The 26,363-nt window shown below is 43.6% G+C and overlaps 1 protein-coding gene across 8 annotated transcripts in view; it reads left to right on the forward strand.

Moving 5' to 3' along the window:
• FYN (FYN proto-oncogene, Src family tyrosine kinase) overlaps window positions 1-26,363 on the forward strand; it is a 132,315-nt gene that overhangs the window by 69,769 nt on the left and 36,183 nt on the right. For 4 of the 8 annotated variants that reach the window (XM_035320241.1, XM_035320248.1, XM_035320249.1 and 1 more), the window contains exons 3-5: window positions 9,239-9,373; window positions 24,052-24,309; window positions 24,898-24,994. In XM_035320241.1, coding sequence (XP_035176132.1) covers window positions 24,063-24,309; window positions 24,898-24,994 — 344 coding nt within the window. In that variant the 5' untranslated portion in view covers window positions 9,239-9,373; window positions 24,052-24,062. Of the gene's footprint in view, window positions 1-6,154; window positions 6,249-9,238; window positions 9,374-21,507; window positions 21,588-24,051; window positions 24,310-24,897; window positions 24,995-26,363 lie in introns of those variants that run through there. The other 4 variants (XM_035320246.1, XM_035320247.1, XM_035320245.1 and 1 more) reach the window with 3 other exon arrangements.

Here is a 26,363-nt window from a genome sequence, read left to right on the forward strand (position 1 = left end):
TGTGGGTTGGCTTTAATTTCAGGTTTTGCTATCAGGTTCTTGGCACAACAGCTCTTTTGAAATCCTTTTCCAGTTGTCTGTATGAGAGCGTGATTTTTATCACATCACTGAAGATTAACGCTATTCTTGTTCTCCTTTCTGCTCTCAGAAATCAGCTGTGCTCTGAGGCCTGGAAAAGGGAGTCCGAATGAAATCCCGTGATGAAAGGGAAGAAGCCCAGAGTTGCTTACCACTCTCCAGTTTGTCCACCACAAGCGGGTTGTGACTGGGTACAGCAGGGGAACAAGGCTGGTAGAACAGGAGAAAAAAGTATAACCTAGGAGAAAAGAAGGAACAAGTCTCTTGAGTCATTCATACAGGAATGTATATATCTGAATCTACTCTTGGCAAGTGGCGATTGATAACTAATCTCTTCCCAAATCCGCCCAGCACCTGCAGAAAGGACATGTGAGAGGAGTAGTAGATCTCATTATTTTAGCAGGTCACAATGGAAATTATGCATTAAAGGTGCTGTGGGCACCTCAGCAGGGAGAAACCAACTGTTCCTTAGGATACCTAAAATATCTCTTCACCCTCACTGTTTTCAAGAACTTCCTCAGTTGTTCAGGCCGAGCTGGAGCTTTACACTGCTGTTTTAAGAGGAGAGCTAGCAGGAGAAGGGAATTCAGGCTGCCACACATAATGGGTTAGCTGTTCTGTTGTGTGCTGCAAGACTAATCAATTTGAACGCCTTTGGCTTCGGAGGGGAGAGAGGTGGGTGAGAACAGTAGGCGTTTGTGTGCTTTGGGCAGCCAGGTGTCTGCACAAGCGGTGTGGGCACTGAGGGAGAAGAGGCTCTCGCTGCTCCTTGCTGGCCTCCCCATTCCAGCCAGGGCAGGCTACGAGGCTCCCCCGGGGCCGGTGGGAGGCCCTGCTGGGGCTGTGCTCACAGAGGCCGAGAAAAGAGGTCACTGTGTGGTGGCTTGGGACAGAACAGGGAAACCAAGAAAACATTACATGTAGCTCATTTCAAAGGGTAGTTTGTGAGCAGAGCAAGGAGTTGGGACGCAGGTCTTACATGTCCCCAGGCCAAGGGCACAGCCCATCAGTGTCAGGCCGACTGGTTCATCCCAGCGGCATGGATGAGGACAGCACTTGCCGTCAGTAAAGCCAAGTGTATGTTTACAGCACCCTGGCTGCTTCACATTAATTCCCTGCACACGGAGCACGTTACCTCACGCAGCATGCATTAAGAGGTTGGTGTAGCATAAAGTCTGCACTGAATTTCCACCTAGTGCTTACTGCCTGTGGTAAACCACTGCTCACCAAGCAGCTCTTTGGTTTTTGATTTTTTTTTCTTTGCATCGCATAGCTTTACCATTCACGTTAGAACACAGGTTCTGAAAAAGCAGGAGTTCGAACCATGCCATTTCCTCGCAAAATGTGTGCCATGTTTTTTGCTACGTTACTGAATTGCTGCATTTGTCTCCAGTTTCCTGGAAGGAAGGAGAGGAGGATGCTGCTAAGTGCAGCAGATCTGTCTGTGAGCTCACAGAATCACAAAACTGCTGGGGTTAGACAGGACCTCTGGAGATGATCCACCCCCTGCTCAAAGTAGGGTCAGCTTGAAGTTGGTAGCTCAGAGCTATGTCCCTTTGGGTTTTGGTTATCTCCGGCACTGGAGAAATCACAGCCTCTCTGGGCAGCCATTTCCAGTGCTCTACACCCTCACTATAGAAAAGTTTTTGTTTGTTTGTTTGTTTGTTTGTTTGTTTGTTTCCTATATTTATATGACATTTCCTGTATTTTACTTTTTGCCCATTGCCTCTTTCTCTGTCACTGGCACCACTGAGATGTCTTTCCTTGTCTGCTTTGCCGCCTCTCATCAGGCACTTATACACATTGATCAAATCCACCTCAGCCTCCTGTAGGCTAAATGGTCCCATCTTCCTCAGCTTTTCTTCACATGACGAAAGCTCCAATCTCTCACTATCTTTGTGGCTTTTTGCTGGCCTCAGTCCAGTATATCCACATGTGGGGAAGCCCCAAACTGGACACAGCACTCCTTAAGTCTCAGCAGTGCTGAGTAGAGGGGAAGGATCATCTCCCTTGACCTGGTAGACATGCACTTTCTAGTGCAGTCCAGGGTGCTGTTGGCCATCTTTGCCATTAGGAAACATGGCTGGTTTATGTTCAGCTTAGCATCCATTGGGGGACACCAAGTTTTTCTTCTGCTTTCTAGTTGGTCAGCCCTCAATATGTTCTCCCTAGCATATTGTTATTTCCCCCCAAGCACAGGACTTTGTATTTCACTTTGTTGAACTTTGTGAGGTTGGTGGCCCATTTCTCCAGCCTGTCCAGGTACTTGTGAATGGCAGCACAACCATCTCATGTGCCAGCTTTTCCTCCCAAACTTTCTGAAGATGCACACTGTGCCATTAATGAAGAAATTAAACAGTATTGGCACCAGTGTCAACTTCTGGGGTACACCATTAATGCCCCATTCAACAGCAGGTCCATTTTTTTTATTTGTCTTCCTTTTGCTCCAGATATTCATATGGAAAATCTTCTTGCTGCTTTTCACATCTCCTGGATTCAGCTCTGTTGGGTTTCCTAACCCTCTCTGACCATGTTTCCAGCTCTTGTACACTTCCATTTTATGTTTGACTTCAGTCAGGAGCTCCTCATTCATCCATGTGGGTCTTCTGCTGCCATTGCTTAGCTTCCTGCATATTGAGATGGAGCATTGTGGAGCTTGCAGGAGGTTATCCCTGAAAATTAACCAGCACTCCTGGACCCCTGGTTTCTCCGGGGCTGTATCCCATGCGATTCTTGTAATCCCATGTAATTCTTGTAATTCCATGCAATGCAATGCACATTCCTGAAGAAGCCAAAATATCCTGTTTGGAAAAAAGGCCATCCACCATCTCATGGTCATTGCAGCCAGTACTGCCCCTGACCTTCACATCCCATGGTCCTTGTTGGTAAGCATGGTGTCCAGCACAGCGTTTCCCATTGTTGGATCTTCGATCACCTATGTTAGGAAGTTACCATCAGTGCTCTTCAGGAATCTCCCCTGGAACGCTGATTCCCGTTGCTGATTTCAGCCTTTTCCCATGTTAATCGTGTCTGTGGCTGCTATTTCTTTGTGCAGACTACTTGATCATTTTACATGGCCAAACTTTTGAACCCCATCCTGAAATGATGTCATGTGGAGAGCAGCTCGCAAAAGAAGGCTATGTGAGGCTTGTCCCAAAGTGCAACACGTAACCCACCTAACGTGTTGGGTTTTATTTCCACCTCTTTTCTCACGCTTAAATGTAAAATAAGCATTATGCTGTTGGAGCCAGGCAAAGGCTAATTTGCTTCATTTGAATGTGAAAAGGAGCCCACATCCTTCCTGTGCCCTGCAAAGAATGCAAAAAGACTTCACAGAGAAAACAGATGTACTAATATGTATCACTTGTGGGGGGCAGGGGGAATCGGGGTGCTGCCACTAAAGCAGTGCTGAGCTTGCAAGGAAACAAAAGAGCCAGCATACAAAATATTGTGCTGGGAAGCCGACAAAGTTGGGACTGTTCTCTTTCACTTACATTTGTGCTCCTGGCATTTGAAAAAACTCTCTGAAAAATATATAAAAAAGAAAACATGTAGCCTCGTTCTTCACGCTCAAGAAAACCTGCACTGAAGACGCTTAGAGTGCTCAAATGCAAACAAAAAGCAGAAGCTTTTGATCCTTAGAGAAATCTTCTATATTTCAGGGACAATATTGCCTTGCCAGAAAAGTACGCTACCCCCATCATAAATGAAGCAAACATAACTTTTGTAAGTGTCCACTGATGTTATTTATATTTTAAATTCCCCTACATCTCTTATGCACAAATATGAAAGAGTGAGTGCTGTCAGCTCTCCAAAAATATAGGATATAGTGGGGATGGTTTTAATGATTTAGAACAGCATGGAAGATAGGCAACAAATGAACTCTGGTATTATTTCTACAGCTGTACAACCCACTTCAGAATACCGTCTTTTCCTGACCGATCTGTTTATCCCTCTTCAAGTACTTCAGTAACAAGCAGTCAGCACAGATCGGTCAGCTTGTGAATCTGCTGATGCTCAAAACTCCCAAAATTCACCAGCCTGCCTGCTGCAGATTTGGCCCAGAAGCATAACAGAGTCCCTTGCCAGTGATTAGCCTGTAGACAGGAGGCAGTTGTTTGTGGCCATTCATAATTTATAGCATACGTGTATTGTAGGTCACAGTAATAAATGGGATTCTACAGGAGAATTAATGCTTCTTCTTAAAAGGCTACTCAGACCTCCTAAATTAAAAACTGGTTTTATGAAAACAAAGAAGTGAAATGTGTTAATTAGTCCTGTTTTATTTTTTTTATTTTTTTTTTTTTTCAGCAATGGCATTTGGGGAACACCCATGCATGGGTGCAATGCATTATGAAGACATTGTGCTGTTCTCCCTAAATGCAGCATAACTGCCATTGTCCTACAACCTGGAATACTAGAGCTCAGGGCCATAAGAAGGACCCTTCAAAACTGATGTTTCCTCCTTAACATACTGTTTGCATCTTCAGGAAGTGTTCTTAATTCACAGGAGTTTGAAAACTACAGTATTGATGCAAGAACTGACGTGTAGATATAAGAGGCTCAATAATCCTGAGGAGTGAAATTGTAAGCTCACTTACACGAATGTGAATGCAATACAACAGCTTGAGACGTTTGAATGTGGTTTACCTGCAGGCTTGTTTTGTAGGATCAGGCTAAATGAAATCTTGGCCTTGAACTAATATCTGTGTTTTGGAACAAACATCGCAATGCAGCACGCTGCAGAAGGAAGGAAGCAGGATAGCAGCTAGATCACTTTCCTTTCCTGCATTATTTCTTGTAAGTGTAGTCTTCTTACATATGGAATAAACATTTCCTGTTGTAAAAATACTGTAACAGCCTGCAGTAGCCAAATAACCGATAAACCACTGTCACTGAAAACTAGAAGTCAATTAGACTGGCGTGTTTAAGGAGAAATGCTCAAAGCATGCAGGTGATCAGCAATCCACTGCTCTGGAAAGGCGGTGAGCATGCACTACCTGATAACTGCTGTGACTGTCAACAAATGCAGCCTTGCAGTATGTTAGGGATTATAACATACTCGTGCATGACTATAACATGACTCGTGCAAATGGCAGTGTAATGATATGGGCACGTTTGGTTCCTGCTTTTTGTTTTGTGTCATCTGTGCAGCTAGACAAAATGGTGTAGGTATCTTATCCTCTCTGTTTCACGTGCTTTTAATTCTACTGTGCAGATACTTTATTTATCTCTGTCTAGTGTAATACTGCTTTGTAACACTGCTCCTCAAGCTGTCTGACAGCACTATTAAATCCTCGCTGTGCTAACCGCCCTGTCACTGTACCGTGATAGCAGCCACAGAGCTGGGAATCCAATTTAATACTAATACACTTCTATTTTGGTTAAAGCCCCCTCCTCATTCCTAGTACTAGGAAAATGTTTCAACCATTTCAACCTGTGCAAATGCTTTAGAAATGCAACAAAACAAAATGAGAAAGTCAGGGGATTCCTTGGGATGTCCGGTCTTATTTTTGATCAGCCTTTGTCCTCTGTCTCTCTGGAGACGTGCTTACAAAGTTTTCTTTCTGGAAGGTTGCACAAGGGGCAGAACACCATACACTACAGTGACTAAAGTGTTTGATAATTCCTGATGGTTGGTGGTCTTAAAACCTGAATTCCCTGGCCATCAAAACACTCACGTAGGTCCCAATATGTCTGACAAAGCCCTACAGCCTCTGATGATGAGGCAAACTGTGGCCCACACTTCGTGGCCATCTTGTGGGAGCAGGTCCCATAAAGGGTAGGAGATGAAGGATCAGAGTTTGTTTTTCCATTTGTGCATGTGTGGTTTAATATTCTGTATCAAGCAGTTTAGTGACTGAAACATGTAATCACTCGTCTCTCAGAGACCCTGCTTCTCATGGATGTGCAAACCAGTGGTTTTTATGTCTCTGTCATGGTCAGGCAGCAGATGCAGACTCTTATTGTGATAGAGTTACCCGCACAAGTAGCTGCAGAAAAGGGAAGTGAGAATCAATTTCTTCACAAGACTTTCTCCTTGGAAGTATTCTAGGTACACAGAAAGGGGAAGCCTTGAGGATCTTGTCTGTTTTTTGCGTGATGGCATTACAGGCAACCTGTCTGGATGGACTGATGGGGAGCTGGAGGAATGGGAGAAAAGGAAAATTGTGAGTTGCAAAGGTGGAAACTTTTCTTAGCAAGGAGGTAGAGGGAGGAGGGGATCAGCGTGGGATTTGCTTGTTTGCTCTGTATTCATTGTACAAAGCTGGGGGAAGAGCCATGTTCAGCCCTGGTATTTTCCCATATAAGTTCTAAAAAACTATACTACCTCTGTCTGTTCTTCTCTCTTTTCCTTTCACAGAGAAATCATTTCAGGAGCAAGTGCAACTAGTCAAAAAACTTATCTTGAATATTTTATTCTCAGGATCGTCATTGTGGCTTCCTTGATCTGGTTTCCTACCACAATTCTTCTTTCTCTTGGAAAAAAACATCCCCAGCTTTCATTCTTGCAGTCCTTGTGCAGAAAAATAAGCATCGCCTCAATGTTCTCTGACATCAAGCTACTCAGCCTCAAAGCTGCAGAAGTTTGGGCATTTAAATGAGTGGCAGGGCAGAAATGTGTCATCCTGACCATAGCGTTGAAAGCAGGTCCGTGCAGTACCCTGAATTTTACAAGAAGGGGAGAGAGGGAAGAAGAGCAGTGCCTTAAGGGGAGGGAAGCGTGTCAGTAAGCGTTTTGAACATACAGTGGCCATAAAGGACTGAATTATGCTGTTCCTGGGGTTGTAGATGAATATCCTCTATGGAACAGATGTTTCATGTGAGTTACATGCAAAGAGCAAATTATATATACAAGTCGTGTAAATTTAAGCTCTAAATCAAACCCTGTGTATATATCTAAACGATACTCTGGAAGCGTTTGCCTTAGTTCTCTGTTTCTCAGACAACGTGTTGCTGCTGAGAGGTGAGCATGTGTTTGGCTGGGTTTTGGGTAGTGCTGTTTTCTCTTATTGTTTTCTTCAGTGAGGAGAGGAGACCTGGTGAAACCCTTTTCTAGACTCTGTTTACATCAGCACATTCGATCTGCCCGCGTCCAAAAGAATTATGTCAAAGCAATTGCCCGCATTTGTTTCTTAGCGTGTTCTCCGGCAGCACTGTCGCTTGAGGGTCAAACTGGAATACATTAAACTGGAATTGGGGCAGAAACTGCAGCCAGCCGCAGGTCAATGATGCCTCTTGAGATCTGTGAAAGTGACACTTCTGGGCTTCATTGCATTCACTTCCATAGCATTGCTGTGTCTGGTCTGGGTGAGCTACAGAGGCAGATGGTTAGTCTCACATTCTCCTGTTTAATTCTCTCTCTGTGTGTCTGGAGTAAAAGGACAAACCTAGGATTGACTTATTTCTTAATATTTTTAAAAGCTGTTTGTTTTTTTTTTAATCCACATGCTAAAGCTATTTTCTTCTATGCAGTCTCTACACATTTATGGTTAGGAAATTACCACAATTAATCTGTCCTTTAAAATAAATTTGTAGATTCTAGCTATGTTATCTTTGTAGTCTAAGTACTAAAATAGTACATCTTTTCTTACAAGCAAGCCTTTATAAGGTTTAAAAACTTACTTACACATGCTTAACAGAACATCCTAATGCTGTAGGTTGTAGGTAGGATTGTGCCAGAGGAAGGGGGAGAGAAACGCATCCAGGACAGCAAGTATTAAGATACAAAAATGCACTATTCAAATTGTACTTTATCAGGCTCTGATTCACATTCTGTTAGTAGCTCTGAAGCCTTGCTCTTGATCGACTTTTCCAAAACCTTTGCTTTTTTCGTGAATAAAGAGTTGCTGATCACACGCTTTTGGGCCTTGAGATCTATTGAGAGGAACACCAGGTATAGCAGAGACCATTTGGTGTTGGCATGTGTGCACATATATACACTCAGACAGGCCTTTTTACTTCCTAAAATTTTCACAAGCTTTCTTGCTTTAGTTCACTCTACAGAAGTTGTGTATTATGATCAATTTATTGAGGATGGGATGCTGCTTCTGGGTCTGTAACCTGGTAGCACAGTTTTCCTTCATAGTGTATGCTGTGTTTTAGCAGGCATTGCTCAGTGAAAGAGACGGAAAGTTTGGAAAACGCATTCTTTTCCCACCTGTTGAACAGAAAATTGTAGAATCATGAGTCATTAACTATAATGAAATGTTTGTATGAAATAAAGCCTTTAAATCTTGGACAAAAACCTTGTACCGTGTCCTTAAAACCCACCAAATGTAAATACTGGCAGGCTGTAGCACGAGGCAAATTCAGTACCCAGTGTACCCGCAGAGCACATGGTCCTCAGGAGCCCACCCGCCAGCATCCAGCCTGGGGACGCAGAGCCAGCAGCTTTCTTGGTGGCACCCAGGTCCCTTGGCAGGGCCATCCATCCTGAGACAGCACCTCAGCCCCGGAGGGCTGAGGTTTCCGCCGGTGTCACTTAGTGTGCCATGAGCTGGTCCTGGCTGCCAGGATTGCTGACAAGAAGAGAGAAAGGAGTGGTTGTTTTTAGGGTAAACAAGACACTGTCTGATGCTGTGATCGCTCATCTGCCCTCCGATATTTTGCAAGCAGTTCATCTTACCTGAAAGAGTTCCTAATAACCAAAGCTGAATGGGTATACATCCTTTTTAAATAAACCATGATCATCTTCACAACTTTGTCGAGATAGCCACTACATCACAGCACGTGGTGCAAAATGGTTAATTACCCATAGCTGATCATTACGTAAAAAAAAAAAAAAAAAAAAAAAAAAAAAAAAAAAAGCCCTCGTGCAGTCTGGATTGGATTAGTTTCCAGTTCCAGTGAGTTTTCCACCTTTGCTAGATTAGAACCCACAGTTACCAGATTTATTTCCCATATGAATACTCCTGTGCTACGAACAAAATTAGGAAAAATCCTTTAAGATATTGTTTATAATGAAGCCTTCTGCTCCTCAGTGTTTTCAGTTCTTCAGTCGCTCTCCCCTGGATATTCTTTGTTTTTTTCCAACACTTCATTTGAAAAATGGAGCAGCAGAACCTGATACATTATTCAAGTAGCAGAGGAACAAGAGCCAAATACAGAGTTACTATAACCTACCTACTCATCTTTTGATTTTCATTTGTTTGTACAGCTGAGGCTCGCATTAGCCCTTTTGGCCACAGCCTTGCGTTGGGAATTCATGTTGAGCTGATTGCCTGCCAGGACGCCTGGTCTCGTATTCAGTCTCTGCTTCGGAGGATAGAGTCCTCTCTCTCCCTCTCATCCTGTAAGTATGGCCTGTATTCTTTGTTGAACAATGGTTTTACACTCGGCCATATTAACACCCAAACTGGTGCTTCCTGAGTTCTCCAGTTCCCACTCACTCTGTCTCAGACTTGTGCTTTTGTTGTCTGTTTTTTTGCTATCCCCACTCTTGCTATCTAACCGTACTTAACTTTAACCCAGGTCACTGATAAGGCCATTAAATAGCAAAGGGTTGATCATCAGTTCCTGTAGGAACCCAATAGGAACCCATCTGTTCACTAATAGTTTCCCATTTAAAGTTAAACTTGGACTTAATTAATCAACTTTTGAATACATTTAATACGATTGTGGACTCGGAATTGACTTCAGTATAAAATACGTTCGAGTTTTTTGCATGACCTCATGTAGTAGTCTCCACGTATAGAGTCCTGCTGTCCATGGATGGATGGAGTGTACTCCACATGGACTTTAAAGCATTCTGTTTTGTGATAAAGATGTTCTACAGACAAAGACAGATGACTTAGGCTTGTCATGCTGTCAACAACACTGCCTTCATCAAGTGAACTTGTAATATTTGCAAGAAATTATATCAGATCGCTTTGTACAATCTGTTTTTCTTAAAGCCAAGTTGACTTTAATTGTAGAGCTTTGAAAAATATATATAAATTTAGTCCTGCTTTGGCTGTTCTAACCTATGCAAAATACTAAGATAAATAAATAAATAAATAAGAACTAAGCCAACTAAAACTAAGCCAACTGGCCAGTAATTACTTTTTATGTTTCTTAAGCACTGACCCAACAGGAGCCATCTTCCTGCCCCTGGTACATCCCCAGCAGCCCAGAACTGCTTTAGAAGTGGCAGCAGCAGCTCAAAGGCTAGCTATCTGAAAGCTTCTGAGACAAGTTTGTCTACCAAGTAATTGGAAACACCTAGAATCTTGTATACATTGCTTAGAGTCCTCTCTAGTTGCTACTGTGGTGGGAAATTATTTCATCATAATCGTAGACAAAACACTTGGCCTTTTACTTGTATGCCAATCAGAAAAATTTACTAAGTAACTTCTGCCTCTGTTGTATTGCTATGAATTATTCTACCACGTTTATTGATCAGAATCTCTTTCATAATCTGCTTAGAATAATAAAAAATCTCACATCTGATTTATCTGTCTTAATTTTTCGTAGTATCTTCTTGCCCCTTTATATAATCTTTATCTTGTTATTATCTTTTCTTATTTTTCTCTTCATACGTAGGTTTTATATATAACACATTATATCTTTTTTCACTTCCCTGGTAAGCCCAGCTGTTGGTGTTGTTTTTTTTGTATTTTTTTTTTTTTCATTGTGCGTTATTTTTATCTATCCATGTCTTCTTTTCACAGTTGTAACATTGTAGGCATTTAGGAAATGTCTTAAACCATTCGCAGATGTCAGCAACTTTAAATTCTGTCTACAGCCTGATTTGACTTCCATTTGCTTCAGTCTTGTGAAATTCCCTCTCAGAAAGCATGCACTGTTTTTAATTTATGTATAGATGAAGAGTGTATGTTCATATAACGTATAAAATTTTACTGGTCTGGATTTGATTGCAGATAATGTTAGCAATTTGCACAGAAAGTGTCAGTGCTTTTCAGTCTAAACAACCAGTAACCTTCTAGCTTGTGATCATTTCCTCTCTACTGAGACAAGGTCTGCAGCAGGGTTTGTCTGGCTCCTCTGTTAAACCAGCCACGTCCTATGGCCAGCACTGTGCTGTGTTTGTGCCAGCACTGCAGCTCCTGCATGTTGCTGTCTCTGGGGCTGGGACAAGGAGTAAGTCACCCAGTCCTGCTTGCCTGACATGGTAGGCTAACCAAAGGGTTTAGCAGTAAGCTGTGTAGTTCAGCAATGTCCCATAAGCTGTTCACGTTGTGGTCAGCATTCTGTGAACTCTGAGTTCTCCATTCCCTTCAGTGCTGCAAGGTCTCCATGGAATATGACTCACTGGCAAGTGTCAACTTACTGGCAAGAAACACTGAAGAAGCCAGTTATCCTAATCTCTGCTGTGATAACAGCAGCCTGTGGCAGATACCAGCTAATACCTCAACTTGGGCGCATCTTCATTCATAAATACCCAAGATTACTTACTTCCAAGTTCTCAGTGACTCAGACATCATTTCTGACATACAGGGTCTGTCAATTTTCCTCTTCCATCTGGAATTCTTGAGTTGATTATAACTATTTCTTTTAATATTCTAATCATCTAAATCTAGCCAGTAGTTTTCAGGAATATTCACTTGCATTGCTCCTCTGCAGACAAAGGGTTTATCTGTTTTTACAGATGCTTTCAGGTAGCATATAAGGAACTGAAAAGGGTCATCCTCTTACAACATCTGCTTTGGTTAGTGTTGTGCTTGGTACCATGGTTTTGTGCTGACTGTGCTTTTGGTTGCGCATTTAATCTGGCTTGTTGTGCCAGCCTGGTTTGTGGAGTGTATTCTTTTTCTATCGAGAGGTCACTTCTTCTCTGCAACACTCTCTCCCCGTGATCCACAAATCTGACATCTGTACTCTGTGCTATTCACCTTGTTTTTAACTTCTGTGGTCTTCAGGTTTTTGTCTTTTTGTGCGAGGAAACAGGGAGGAAGTCCAGGCAGGATCTCCAGATCTCCTGAATTATCTGCAGTTGTGTAGTCTACCAGGTGTATCACAAAGCAGTCACTTCTAGTGAAGCCTGGCCTGTCTGCTCCAGGTTATCATCCAGTTCTCCACTTCCCTTTTGTGTCTTAAATACAAAGAAACAGAAACCTCTGTTGTCTGCTTCTTCCTCACAGAGCGCTCTTTTAATTTTTTCCAGTGAGGATGGTTGGAGCTGTCCGCAGGGGCACTTTGGGTCAATGCTTTGTTAACTGTTCATGCTCAGAGAACCAGTCAAACCGGGGAGGGCATGCAGGGAGTGTGAGGGGGAGATCAAGCACCATCTGCATAATGCTGCCAGAGTCTAGGGGATGTGTATGTGCTTGGTCATGCATGAGCTATGGGCTTGTGGACCACCTGATGGGTTTTGGGCTCTGGTGCTCCCTTGGAGCACAGGTCAAGGAACACTGTTGTAGATAATCCTGCATGCCAGGTTGAGCAAATGTCCATCTGGGCAAACATCCACACTCTGTTCTGCATGACTAACAGGATTTTCAGGTGTGTTTTTAGACATTTGCAAATGTACCTTCATTCACAGGCCTGATTTAAAGCACAGTTTCTGTTCTTAAGCCTACGGACCCTGAGAAAGAAAGAAAGTGGGGAAAAAAAAAAAAAAAAAAAAAAAAGAAATCATACTTCTGGCTTGAGCGGAGGGACTATTAAGAAGTATTGGCATTTGCTGTTTTTATCGCTCATTGTGTCAGAGAAAAATAATCTGAAAGAGACTAGTCCACACTTCTGAGCAGAGACAGTGCCACGTCTGATGGCTAACCTTCACATTGCCTTAGGCTGTTTTGCTGTCCTTGCCAGCAGAAAGGATTTTCATCCCTGACACTAATGTAAATATGCACAACTGCCATTCAGTCCATTATTTCAGTGTGACTTTCTGCTTAGGCCATGAAGGATTAAAGTAGGACCTCCTATAGCTGCAGTGAGGAGATTGCAGTAGATTTAACCTGAAGGACCAGGTTCTGACCTGTAGCTGAGGGTTGCTACACATGAGTCAACTACACTTGAGTCGCTACACTTGGAGATCATTCCCAGAGCTGTAAGTGCAATAACCTCATGTTCATGGTTCATGGTGAAATCAAATTAATGCATCCTTCTCCGTTCTACTTGCCCTCAGACATGGACATAAAGCTTTAAAACAGATCTGCCTGCCATATGTTTAGCAATACTTAAATATTTTGATCAATGTGGAAGGCTCCTGTAGCTGTTTGCTGGCTTCTTTTGGAAAATGCACGTTATCATAGCAGGATCTATTTTCATGGCCCTTAGCTAGCAGCTGAAGTATTTTTAAGCTCCATCTTCACTGGCTAACAGAAGGGACCTGCAGTTTGTAGGGTACATAGCAAAACAGAGTGGGGAATCTTGAGTCTTAGCAGCCTCATAGTTGGACAGCAGAGGACTGCATGCATCGGCGCTGCCACTCTTCTCTATGAGAGAATGCAAGTGAGGACCTGTCTCCTTCTGTGTCCCATTGCCCAGAGTGTTTATCACTGTAATCTCAGCCTCCTATGCTCTCATTTCCAGATTTCAAAATCTCTGCTAAAAAAGGAGGAGATGGTACTGTGTATTTTCACAATCCAAATTCATCTCCAGGGCAGCATCTCAGTTCTTGCCTTTCAGGTGAACATGGTTTAACCTGTGTGCCTCTAAAGTTATTTTCCAGGCCAGGAACAGAAAGACTTATATATATTGCTTCCTGTGGTGGGCTGACCCCGGCCAGCAGCTAATCTCCCACCCAGCTGCTCATTCACTGTCCCCCATCAGCATGGGGGAGAGGATCAGAAGGGCAAAAGCAAAGGGAATTCATGGTTTGAGATATATAGGGTTTAATAACTGAAGGAAATGAAAAGAAAACAAGTGATGTAAAGGCACTCCCTCACCAACTCCCACCAGCAGAGCAATGCCCAGCCAGCCCCTGAGCTATGACTGTTTTCAAAAAATCCCCACCAGCTTTATTGCTGAGCATGATGCTGTATGGTCTGGAATATGTCTTTGGTCAGTCGGTGTCAGCTGTCCCCGCTGTGTCTCCTCCCAGCCTGTTGCACACCCCTGTGGTGGTTTTACCCTGCTGGGCAGCTGAACTCCACCACAACCTCTCTCACTCCCCCTCCTCAAAGTAAAAAGTAAAAAGGGGAGAAAATAGGAAGGAAAACGGCTCAAGGGTTGAGATAAGGACAGAGAATCGCTGAACAATTATCATCATGGGCAAAACAGACTCAGCACAGGGAGATTAATGGAATTTATTGTCTATCACTAGCAGACTAGAACAATGAGAAAATAAAAGCAAACTAACAGCCGCCTTCCCCTCCATCCACCTTATTCTACGTTCTCTCCCAAGAGGTGCAGGGGAATGGGGAATGGGGGCTGCGGTCAGTCCCTGACCGCTCCCTCACGGTCCCTCCCTGCCCCTGCTCCCCGTGGGGTCCCTCCCACGGGATGCCGTCCTTCCCCAGCTGAGCCTGCGGGGGCTGCCCACAGGCAGCAGCTCTTCAAGCACTGCTCCCACACGGCTCCCTACCACGGGCTCCATCCATCCCCCAGGAGCAAACTGCTCCAGCACGGGCCCCCCACGGGCAGCAGCTCCCCCCAGACCCCTGCTCCTGCGTGGGCTCCTCTCCACGGGCTGCAGCTCCGGCCCGGGGCCTGCTCCTGTGGGGGTTCTCCATGGGCCGCAGCCTCCTCCAGGCCACATCCACCTGCTCCACCGGGGGCTCCTCCACGGGCTGCAGCGTGGAGATCTGCTCCATGTGGGACCCATGGGCTGCAGGGGGACAGCCTGCTCCACCAGGGGCCTCTCCACAGCCCGCAGGGGAACTGCTGCTGCCTGCCTGGAGCACCTCCTGCCCTCCTGCTGCACTGACCTGGGGGTCTGCAGGGCTGGTTCTAACTCCTCTCTCCCAGCTGATGTTGCACTGCAGTATTTCCCCATTCTTAAATCTGCTCTCCCAGAGGCCCAACCTCACTGGCTCAGTGGCTCAGCTCTGGCCAGCAGCAGGTCCTTTTGGAGCTGGCTGGAGCTGGCTCTGATCTGACCTGGGGCAGCTGCTGGGCTCTGCCCACCCCTGCAGCCCTCCTGCTACCAGTACCTTGCCACGTAAACCCAATACAACTCCCAGCCTCATCTCTGTGGGTGCAAAATAAGAAACAGAAAAATCCTTGAAGGTATGTAAGCAGTGCTCAGCAATGGCTAAAACACTGGTGTGCTGTCAACATGTTTTGTCACAAATCTAAACCAGCACCAGACTGGCTGCTATGAAGAAAATTGACTTCATCCCAACCAGACGCAGTACACTCTACCTAGGGTAATTCAGCTGTTGTGCAGTAAAACCACAGTGGCAACACTGAGTTTGAGAAAATAGGTCTTATGTGTAGCACCTTTTTTTTTTTTATTTTCTGTGTCAGTGTAGGCAGAGTTGTAGTGTCTTCCTGCTACTGATGTAGTCTGACTTCAATACTTCAGTTGTTCACTGACCTTTGTCACCATGCGGTTGCCATCCTCTCTGGGGGTCTCTACCTGTGAGTATCTTTGCTGTTGTAGCTAGAGCCAGTTGCAGTTATGGTGAGAAGACTGGAGGTTGTTTTGTGACCTGGCCGTAAGCAAATTTTTGCTCCTGTTAAGGAAGGGGAGATTTTTTTTTCACCAACGTAACTTGACAAATAAGGAATCTAAGTAACACTTCTAAAATACTAGCAGTAGTAACCTAGATGAAATGCGAACCATTTGTCAGGGAACAGATTTTTGAATGGTCTCTAAGTAAATTCTCCCCTTGTCTGAGGCTCAGCTTGCTCCCATTTCCTTGCTGTCACATCCTCTGAGTTCTTCAGTTGCAAGCCAGAAATCAGACAAGGCAGAGAAGATGTTAGTTTCATTTGTGCATAGGCAAAGGGAGGAGGGGAGACAGCAATGTTTGTGTTTTGTGGGGCTTTTTTTGAAAATCTTACTCTGTGCTTCTTACATGTTCCAAAAAAGCAAACAGGATAAACTTATTCATCTCTCCCTTTCCCTTTTTCCCCTCCCTTCTCTACCTATCCTGATTCACATTTTGCATTCTCCTCTGTGCAGCTCCCATACCGCGAATCAGATGAACACCCATTAATCCTGAGTAGATTCTAAAAATAAGAATTGAGAGAAAAAAATCAGAAGTGTGCATCAACCTGCAATCATCTTTCTGTTCTCCTAGGGGAAAAAAGAAAGAGGAAATCAGCAGAGACACTGTTTCACTTCTTCTTTTTCCTAGATAAAATGATTCTGACATTTGCGGCAGTTGTTCTTTTGATACAGGATTTCTAATTTATCTACTTAAAAGGCACTTTAAAATTTAGGCACATTAGCTCAAAATGCTTATGCAGACCATCCACCCACTTCTCTCGGCTAGTGAATAGAGCTACCACAAGCAACTTGATGAAGGAGGAACGTAGCTTGAAATCATGCGATTGAATTTACATTGTCTTCTTGTGTGTTACTCAGAACCGAGGACAGACTCATCCTTTCTGGGCTTTGCATTGCAGAGTAAGCAGTGTGTTCACTGTGTGTAGTTGCTGCCTTTAGCTGTTAATTTCAAATCTTTTAACTCATTTTAAGAACAAGAAAGAGAAAAGAAATCCTGACTGAAGGTTTGAGTCTGACTTGCTCATCAGCGTGAATGTAAAACCTGCAGGCACTCCTTATCAACTTGGCTGTAAGTAAGCTTCTTTTAGATTACAACTGAAGTCTGGATGTTGGTGGCAAAAGAAAAAGAGAAAAAATATTAAAATTTAAATAAAAATAATAAAAAAAAGAGAACCTGTCCTCACAGTTGATCTTTCTGTGCTGCATTTTTCCAGGGCGTTTTTTTTTTAGAGAAACAAATACCCTAAGATAGTGCAAGGTGTAACTCAACTACTGCTACTTTAAGAGATTGCAAGGTGAGATGTTTTTAAAATTACTTTTTATGTTTTGTTCTGTTTTATTTTTTTCTGAAAGGAGTATGTCACAGAGAATTGAAAAGAATTTGCTGTTTTTTTAAAAAAAAAGACGAGGCCATGACATTCACAGACGCGGCTGACAAAGGAACCAGAAAACAGAGAGGTGGCAAAGTGTCCTTTTGTCAGCAGGAGAGTTTGTCTCCTGCTCTTTCCTCAGTTGCACTGGGAAAGCTTTTGCACTGGGAAATCAGAAGCACAAGCTTTTGATTTTGGCCGCTCAGAGATCTGCGTTGTACTCCTCCATTTCCTTGTGGCCTTGCCAGGTGACCCTCCCCAGCCAGCTACAGGCCGGCCCCACCACCACGGTCCCTCCAGCCAGCACCACATGGAGAGGCTTTTACTGTCACTCCTGCCCAACTGGAACACCGACTTCCTCTTTCCTCTCTAGTCTGTAATAAATGTGACCTAGTTTTGAGTTGTTGTCTTACACTGAAGCAACGCAGGGGCAGGAGAATGCCGGACCCACTGAGCAGCACCAGCAGGGCAATGAGGCTGTTTGTCAAGACATCATCACTCTTTCTTCCTGGCTCTCAGTGGTCCTGCCCTGAGGAAAGCTTTGTTCACAGCCTCTGAAGGAAACCAACAGTCTGGTCGTAGTTCAATGAAATCCTTCAGTTTGCACCTTCCCTTCGCTGGTCCTGGCCTCGGAGGCTGGCTGAAACTGAGCAGGCAAGAAGCAGCACAAATCTTGGTCTTGCATAAGTGGCTTTTAGTTCAGGCCCCAGAGGGGGCAAGAAGGGAAGGCAAGCACAGCTGCGGACATGTGTTAGGTCTTAAACATGGTCTGTGGTGTCAGGAGGCTGCCGTTTCCACAGCTGCATCCCCCATCAGGCTGTCAGTGGGGAGGAGCAGCGGGACGGGCAGCGGCACTTCAAAGCTCCCTGCAAGCTCTGCTATTCTCATGGCCACAGGGGCTGCTCATTCTCCTGAGTGGCTTCGGGCACTATTGCAGAAGACTTCCAAAGCAACTTTATGCCAGCAAGAAACAATAGTAAGGGTACGCCTACACGGTAAAAGGCATTTGCTTTGAGCCAGAGCAGTGAATGCAGCAGGAGCTCATCTAAGATGGCTCTTCCTGCTGTTCCTGCATGGAGGTTCGCTGACACTGAGCATTGGCTTGCTCCTCTTGCCAGACTTTGGGCTGCTCTAGGCAAACAAGCCATTAAAATGCAGAGATTTTTCTGTTCGGCCCATTAACGGAGAAACTGGGGGTGGAGCTTTAAAGGACTCCTTTCAAAAATCAGATGAATGCAGCCCAAGCATTTTTCAGTGCTGTTTTTCTCGTGAAAATGCAGTTTCAATGCATTCATTGATCCTGAAACATACTTGAGCTGGTACATACAAAACTTGAAGCTTTGCCCTGGTTCTTGTCCAACATGTCTTGTATCTTTCTGCCCTGCTCCATGACTCCTGTAAGTTGTGGAATCACTGGTCAAGTTGGGATGGAGGCAGTCCTCTAACAGGTCTGCCAGGGCCCAGTACTCCCTGACCGGTTTCTTTGAGATATTCCGCGTGTTGCTTTTGAAACAGACCCAGACTGGATTCTGGAAATTCAGCGTGCTGCTATCAGCGTACATGTAAGTCAACGAGAGGTCAGGTAGCAGGCTGCATGAGAATCCTCAGTCTGTGTAGGACTAGTTTTAAGTGCCCGTTTGTTGCCCATCTTGGGCTGCCTTCCGATGGCTTGTAATAGTCAAAGTGGGTGAGCAAGAGTTTCCTGAAAATCGGGTTTTTTAACGTGTCTCAGGCTTATGTTTCAAAATTCTTACTCCATCGGTTTCTCTCCGGGGAGCTACTAATGGTGACGAGAAAAGTAAGATGTTTCAGTTTCAGGATAAATTTATGTGTTGATTATTCCCTCTGTCTGGCCTGCAGGAGGCATTTCCACAGAAAGCTGAAATCTCTTTTAACAGTTCTTGTAGTTCTTATTCTTGGAAAGCTTTTTCTGTTCTTCTTCATCTTCACGATAACCCAGAATGTGGCATTTTGAATATTAAATCCTACTGTAACTCATGAAATTTGGCTTATTTGATGTCACAGACTAATAATTCTGTGCTGCTTTCAGCAAAACATAAAACACCAAGAAGATATCCCTTAGAGGATGGTTTTCTTTACTGCCATGCTGGATGCAAGCCTTGGTTTGATTAGCAAACACATTCACCACAGAGGCTGAATAAAAGCCAAGGATTTTGTTCTTCTGATTCCCTTTCAACATGACTGTTCTTTAATTTGGCTTTCCTGCTGGTGCTTTCCAGTCAAGATTTGTAAGGTTTGGTCAGAAAAAGACAGTTGACAGTTACCGTTCATCCAGCCTTTCTCTTTCATATCTCTCACTTACCTGAAAGAAGTTCTCCTGAAAATGCACAATCGGATTTCCTTCCACAAAAAGCTGTGCAGAGGAAGAGGAACGCAGCCCTGTGGGCTCTGCACCCGTCTCCCCTGCCGATCGAAGCTCTCTCCCCTGGGGTGATCTCCATCCCCAGGCAAGGGATGCCAAGGAGACCATGGCATGGGTGGGAGTCTGTAGAACAGGGGGATGTTTCCCTGCATCTCCCTGTGTATGTCCCTCAAGCATTTCAAGGACCCACTTTCTCCTAGAATATTCAAAAAAAAAAAATGTTTTGGAAAAACAGGTTTGGGAAAATTCAGTGTTTTCAGCCACTAGTTGCAAAATCTTATGGAAAAACCTCTGATGCTGTGAAGCAATGAATTTACACCAGTTATCTTCCCATCCATCTCTTGTTGGTTTACAGCTCCAGAAGCTAGAGTAGGCTATGGCTTATCAATATGTTTTACTTTTCAAATATCGCACGTTGGAGCTTTTTCTTTTAAAGTGGAAGTACGAAAACCAGACCTTTTCTTTCTAGTACTCTGGGACTTTCCCTAGGCTTTGATTACCAAGCAGGCAACAGCACTAAACATAATTAAGGAGCTATTATTATATAAATCAATTACTAGTGATAAAATTAATTTTATATCTTTGTCAAATAATGGCATGTCAAATAAATTTGTCAAATAAATCCATGTGGGTAGAAACTACTCTTCTGGTTGGACTGGTGTTGGATTACTTGCAATGTAAATGTTAGAGTCCAAGAAATATAACAAGGTCGAGAAAGGAGACAAATAATGAATGGGTATTTTCACTTGTCTCAGAGGAAGTCTCAAAAACCATGTAAATGTTTCATATTTTAATGAAAACACAATTTATATTGCCCATAAAAATGCATCTTTAAAACAAACAAATGCAATGCGTTTGCATAAGAAAAGTTAATTTTAATTAGGCTAGTTACATACCTTTTAGCAGTTCCAGTGGCAAATTATGATAATGCTGCATGACCCCACAACTCACGCATCTGAGGCATGCTGCCTTTCCTAATGGAAATGGAATAAAATCTTGACCCTTTACCGTAAGTTGCACAGCATGTTGGTTGAACAACACTGTGTGCTCGTCTCCAGATAGTTCAGTGTAAAACAGCTCCAGATTTTGTTTTTTTGGTGATCTCAGAGCTGGCTGAATAACTCCAGCCTTCCTAAGCTCCAAGTGCTGACATGCAGGGTGAGGAGACTCTAGGATATGAAATGCCTGCTCCGTGATACTGAAGGAGATTGGTTTTTGGAATCCATTTATTGCTACAAAGGCTGATGCTGAATGGAGGTTATATTTATTGTCTAGGAAAACCCTGAGTTAGCTGAAATTGCTTGAAGCGTGCACATGCATACATGTATTCTCTCACATTTAGCAAACTCCCCCTGACACAACGCAGCTAGCTGGCTTCTTTCAGCCAGGAATAAACAACTTCCAAGGAATTGGCTCAAAAAGATGCATGCATGTAACACCCTCTGTCACATTTTACAAGAGACTACAATCAAGTAGTCTTCATGCTTGGATTGTCTGGACACTGTGACAGACTGGAAAGGAGCAACAGAAAGAAAAAACCCTTTCTGTCAGTCACCGACTTTGCATCAAATTTTCCTTCCCTGTGTGCTGCCACTGCAGCAAGATATAAAAGGGGAAGAAAAAAATACCAAGGCACTGATAATTCAGTGGTTTTCTATTCATATAATTCCTTATAACAATAACTCCCCAGTCCATTATTATTCTGAGACTGCTGGCACATACGTGTACCATGTCCTGGTTTATTCACTTTCTTCAGAATTAATGCATTGAAGGATTTCATTTTTGCAGCAGATTTGTAGTTTTTACTTTCTCCTCACCATCTGACTAAAATTAGTAAATTAAATGTGTAGTGCTGTCCTGACAGCCCTCATGGCTTGGTATGTGAAATCTTCCCAGATTTCAGTGGAGGGATTTTCCCCTGCTCAGCTGAAAGTTTGCAAATGAGCAATAGGGCTAGCTGAACAAGAATTCTCTCATATATATTTTTTCATGTCTGCAAAAGCAGCAGCCGCAAGAAAAAACTCTTCCTCCTCTGCTCTTCTAGACTTCACGTTTTCCATCTCTTTCTTTTACTTTCATTCTTTTCCTTTCTTTTCTACTTTTTTTTCCAGTGAAAACACATGGGAACAAATAAGAGGAGAAACAGAGCTGGGAGTGGGAAGGGGAGGAGGCACTAGAGTTTCGCAGGGAGGTAAGGTTTCAAGGCAACAAAAAGGCTGCTGAGATTCTGCATTAAATAGTAAAGCCTGTGTTATCACTTCACTGGTCTGAAGTGAATGAATGTATGTGCCAGCACTTGCACCTATTAATCTGAGCACTACAATGGCTCACTCTTCCCCATCTGAGCCTCCTGATCGGGGATTCCCACATGGTGTCACTCCATGTGGCAGCATTTGCTCAGCTGCCTGGGTCCTGCTTTTTGTGCACAGGTCCAAGCAGCAAGTCCCCAGCCCTTCCCTCCGACCCGACATGCTGTGCTGGGCTTCCCCTCTCTCTTGCCCAGAGAAGCTGTGGGTGCCCCATCCCTGGTGGTGTTCAAGGCCAGGCTGGATGGGGCTCTGGGCAGCCTGGTCTGGTAGGAGGTGTCCCTGCCCATGGCAGGGGGCTGGAAATGGATGGGCTTTAAGGTCCCTTCCAACCCAAACTAGTCTACGAATCTATGTGAGCTGGCTTGGGCACCTCCATCCCCATCAAGGTCCCTGTGGGATCCTCTGAGGTCCCTGCCAATCCCAGAAATGGACAACCTCGAGCCCTGGCACAGTATCCCACGCCTCCAGCCCCAGCACAGAACTTTTGGTGTGGGCACACTGCTGAGTGGATGAGAAGTCCTGAAGAAATGGAGAAATGCAAAAAGAGCACCTTCGAGTTAAGCTAAGAGCAGGAGACGGTGGATGTGTGCTAACTGCAGGCAATATGGCTCAGGGAAAGATATTAAAATGGAAATTGTTTTTCAGAACAGGCTTGCTGAATAGCTGATGGTATCTTCAAATTGTTGAAAACACCCTTCAACAGAAGGTTTTTCTAATTAGGCAGGTTCGACTTACGGAGCAGGTGTCTAGGTATCTGTGAACTGTCACAGACTAACAGGGAGCTACCGCATGTTTTTCAAGCATTAGCAGCAGAGGAATATGCTTTTTCTGAATCCCAGGAGTTTGTCAAAGCTAATTTCCTGTGTTGATGTTGGGGTAAGGCATACAAAATAGCCAGCCTGGCAGCTACAGAAAAACGAGGATATTTGAAAAAGGATATGCTTTTTATTTACTCTAAGTGACGGATGTTGGCTGAAATGTGAAAATAAATAAAGGGGGGGGAAATGTGCTTCACTATCTTTTTTTTTTTTTTTTTATCCTGAGCTGTGCATTTTCTCCCTGCCTATTTTTATATTCTGGAGAAAGTATGTCCTGCAATTTATTTTTTTTAAAGATTGTTCTGTTGTCACTGCTCTTTCTTGCAGCATGAGTGTGTAGAGCCCAGTGCCTGTGTGCCAGGTTACATGTAGGATTCACCATAGCTGTTTGGATTCAGGGTCCATCCAGACAGGTATCTGATTCCCTAGATACATCATGCATGACTTAAACTTTGGTTTTGTGCCAAGATTCAGCCTGTGTCACAAGCAAAGAGTTTGGTAGCAGCAGCACATGAATCCTACAGTGTTGGAGCTCACAGAGGGAAAATAGCAGCGGGTAACAGAGCTGACCTGACAGAGGGCTGTGTCTAAATGTGGTGGCTCACCCTCTGTCTACCTCTACAGAGTGAGCTTCTTCACACAGAAGTAGGCTCTTAACTTGTCTGCAGATAAAATTGCAAGAGATGAACCCTCCAGGCCCTTGCAGTGCCCCTTGAGGATGCTGAACACAAGGTCAGGAGAATTAGAAAACAGAGAAAACTTCTGCAAAGTGAACTTCTCAGTTTCTACAAGTCAGGAGCCTGGGCTTTTAACACGTTAATTCCTCCATGACTTTCTCTGCTCTCTTAGATCGTTTATGCTTTTGGCTACCCCAACATCCGGTATCAAGATGCCTTACCCTTCAGTTCAGCATAGCATAAAGGAGCACTTCCTTTTGTTTTACATCTGCTATCTGATGAGTTCCCTCCTTTTTTTCTGTGCTGTGATCATTATCAGCTCATTGTATCTGCTTTTCTGTCTGTCGCACAGAGCTCCAGCAAAGAAAAAAGGCCGTACTGCCTTTACATGAAGTCAACAGGAGCTCTTGCATGCTTGGCAATGTCAGAAGCGAACAGCGAGTTAAGTGCCTTGCTCTGTGTTTTGGAGCCAGACCTGAACACCTCCAGCAGTACTTTTTGAAGTGTGTCTTTGCCTGGCAGTTGTGCTCTCCTGGCAAATGGTGAGCGAGGGAGATTTCTTCCTCCCTACTGCCCGCATGTGAGCAATGTTCTGCCAGGGCTGGTCAGAGGGCTGAGGCTCCTATAAGAACAGGTAGGACCTTCTCAGCCCTGGTGGGAAACCACTGTGAGGAAGAATTTGATGTGAGCTTTTCCAACACGTTGCTGTCAGTGCTTTGATTTTTTTCCCCAAAATAAATAAATAAATAGCTTTTGAGCAGTGAACTTAGTTTGATCCCCATCATACGTGGGTTGGAGGGAGATCTGATGATCATAAAGGTATGAACGGTTCTCTTTTCCTTCCTCCATAGGATTTTAGATAATGGGCTGTGTGCAATGTAAGGACAAAGAAGCAACAAAACTGACTGATGAGAGGGATGGGAGTTTAACGCAAAGTTCAGGCTACCGCTATGGCACAGATCCCACGCCACAGCACTACCCGAGCTTCGGTGTGACTTCAATTCCAAACTACAACAACTTCCATGCCACAGGAGGCCAAGGACTGACGGTGTTTGGTGGAGTCAACTCCTCCTCTCATACAGGGACGCTGCGTACAAGAGGAGGAACAGGTGAATTTCAAAGTCTTGTGTCAGCGCACTCGTTGGGCATCAATCACAGTATTACACTGGGGCGGCAGCTGTCTTGGCATGCTCTTTTGTGTAAATGTTACCTCATAAATTAGTGCAAAGAAATGAAATTGGGGTGGAGCTAGGTCCTCAGCCCTGCCTTTGCAAACTTGCAGATGCTAGTTTGCTTGGGGGTTGAGAAGTTATATATACAGCTTGGCCAACTGACCTCCTCACCCCTCTACCAGGGAATGGAAAGTGTGGTCTGAGGCATCTCAGGTGGTTAACAGGAAATATTTGGCGTAGGTACGTCTAAAATCTCTTCAAAAACACCTTTCCTTCTTGGTATCCCTGCATTGTGTGTGGGTGCCAAACCAAGAGGCCTGATGCCTCTAAATCTGAAGGAGGTGGTGTGCCCACTGGCTGCAGGAAAGCACAAGGATTAGTAGGAGGCTAAAGCAGGAGACTTCTGTTTATTTTTCTCCCCAGCAACTGGAATGGCTTACATTAAGCTTAGCCACCTGCTCTCTTGAAGCTCATTTTTCTTCAGTTTTTGGTGATGGAGTGTAACTCACCTATCTTCTTCTTTAGGTGTAACTCTTTTTGTGGCGCTTTATGACTATGAAGCAAGAACAGAAGATGACTTAAGTTTTCACAAAGGAGAAAAATTCCAAATACTTAACAGCTCGTAAGTTTTAGGCTTGGGAATGTGCTTTTTAATATTTTTAAACTTATAACATTGACAATTATATTTGTCTGCTTATGTCATTAGTAAAATATAATGTTGGATATTCAATATATGTAGGGCTTTTACTCTACTTATTTACTTGTCTTTGACTTTCAAGTGTTCATTGTGGAAAAACAACTCAACCACATGCAGCTTTACTTCAAAAGCAAGCATTAGACTGTGTGATTCACTGCTTATGTTTCACAGTAAACTCACATTCAGACCAGCTCTGTGCTTTACCAGAAGCCACAGAAGTTCTGCAAGATTTATACTAGCACTTTCTGCAATCTGCTGCAAGTATCTCTACACAAGAACAAGCTAAAAACCAATTCACAAAAGAGAACTTGCACAGACTTGCATGTCAACATACGCTTAGAAGTGAGTTCTTTTTGTTTTAAAGGTAGGTGATATAATCTGAACTTGCTAGTAAGTTAAGTGAAAACACATCACTGCACAGTTGCATTTCATATAAAAACCACACTTTCATCCCAGAAGCCATCAACTTAAAATTAATTTTATGAACTGTCCAGAGGAAAAAAAATTAGCAATTTAAAATAACATCTAAAAATTACTGTGCTACTGACCTATATCAGAACATCTTTTAATTCCTGGCTCAAAACATAAAGTTGAAGGCTACGTACCATGTACAACTAAAAATGGGTTAACAAGCAAGTATGTAGCTTTTAGAGGCTTTGTGATATTGCTCTCATCTATGTTTCTTACACTATGTGACAGTGAAGAAAATTAATCCTTGGTGCAGCTCCTGTTAATTTTGATAGAACAACTCCAGGCTTGGAGTTGGCTCAATGTGAATTAAAGTGGAAAAAGAAATAATCAGGTAATTCTGGGGAATATTTCATGAAGCCATGGAGCTGAAGACCTTTGATGTAGATGAAAGCACAGAAACTTCAGTTACAACTAGTAGAGGGAGCAGCACTTTAAAGACCTCTCTACTCCTAAATTACCATTTGGGAAAAAAGCACCTTTTTTAAAGTATTATCCTTTTTATTTTTCATGTTGTGTGCTGCTTTCCCAACTTTACTATGTTGTAACCTGAAATAAGTAGGAATTGCATGCATTGTGAATTCCTTACACGTGCCAGCTGATGGAATTAGGGGTTGCTCACAGGGGCGTGCAGAGCAATGATACTTGGAGTCAGTGGGACGGAGAGATTGTGGGTGGCTGCGGCACAGGCATTTTATTGCAGGTAATTACTGCCAGGGGGAAGGCTTTTTAAGAGAAAAAAAAAAAAAAAAAGAGAAAAGAAAGAAAAAAAAAAAAAAAAAAAAAAAAAAACAAAAAAAGAAATAAATAAAAAAAGAAATAAAAA

Source organism: Oxyura jamaicensis, chromosome 3, assembly GCF_011077185.1.
Source record: "Oxyura jamaicensis isolate SHBP4307 breed ruddy duck chromosome 3, BPBGC_Ojam_1.0, whole genome shotgun sequence".
Lineage (NCBI taxonomy): Eukaryota > Metazoa > Chordata > Aves > Anseriformes > Anatidae > Oxyura > Oxyura jamaicensis.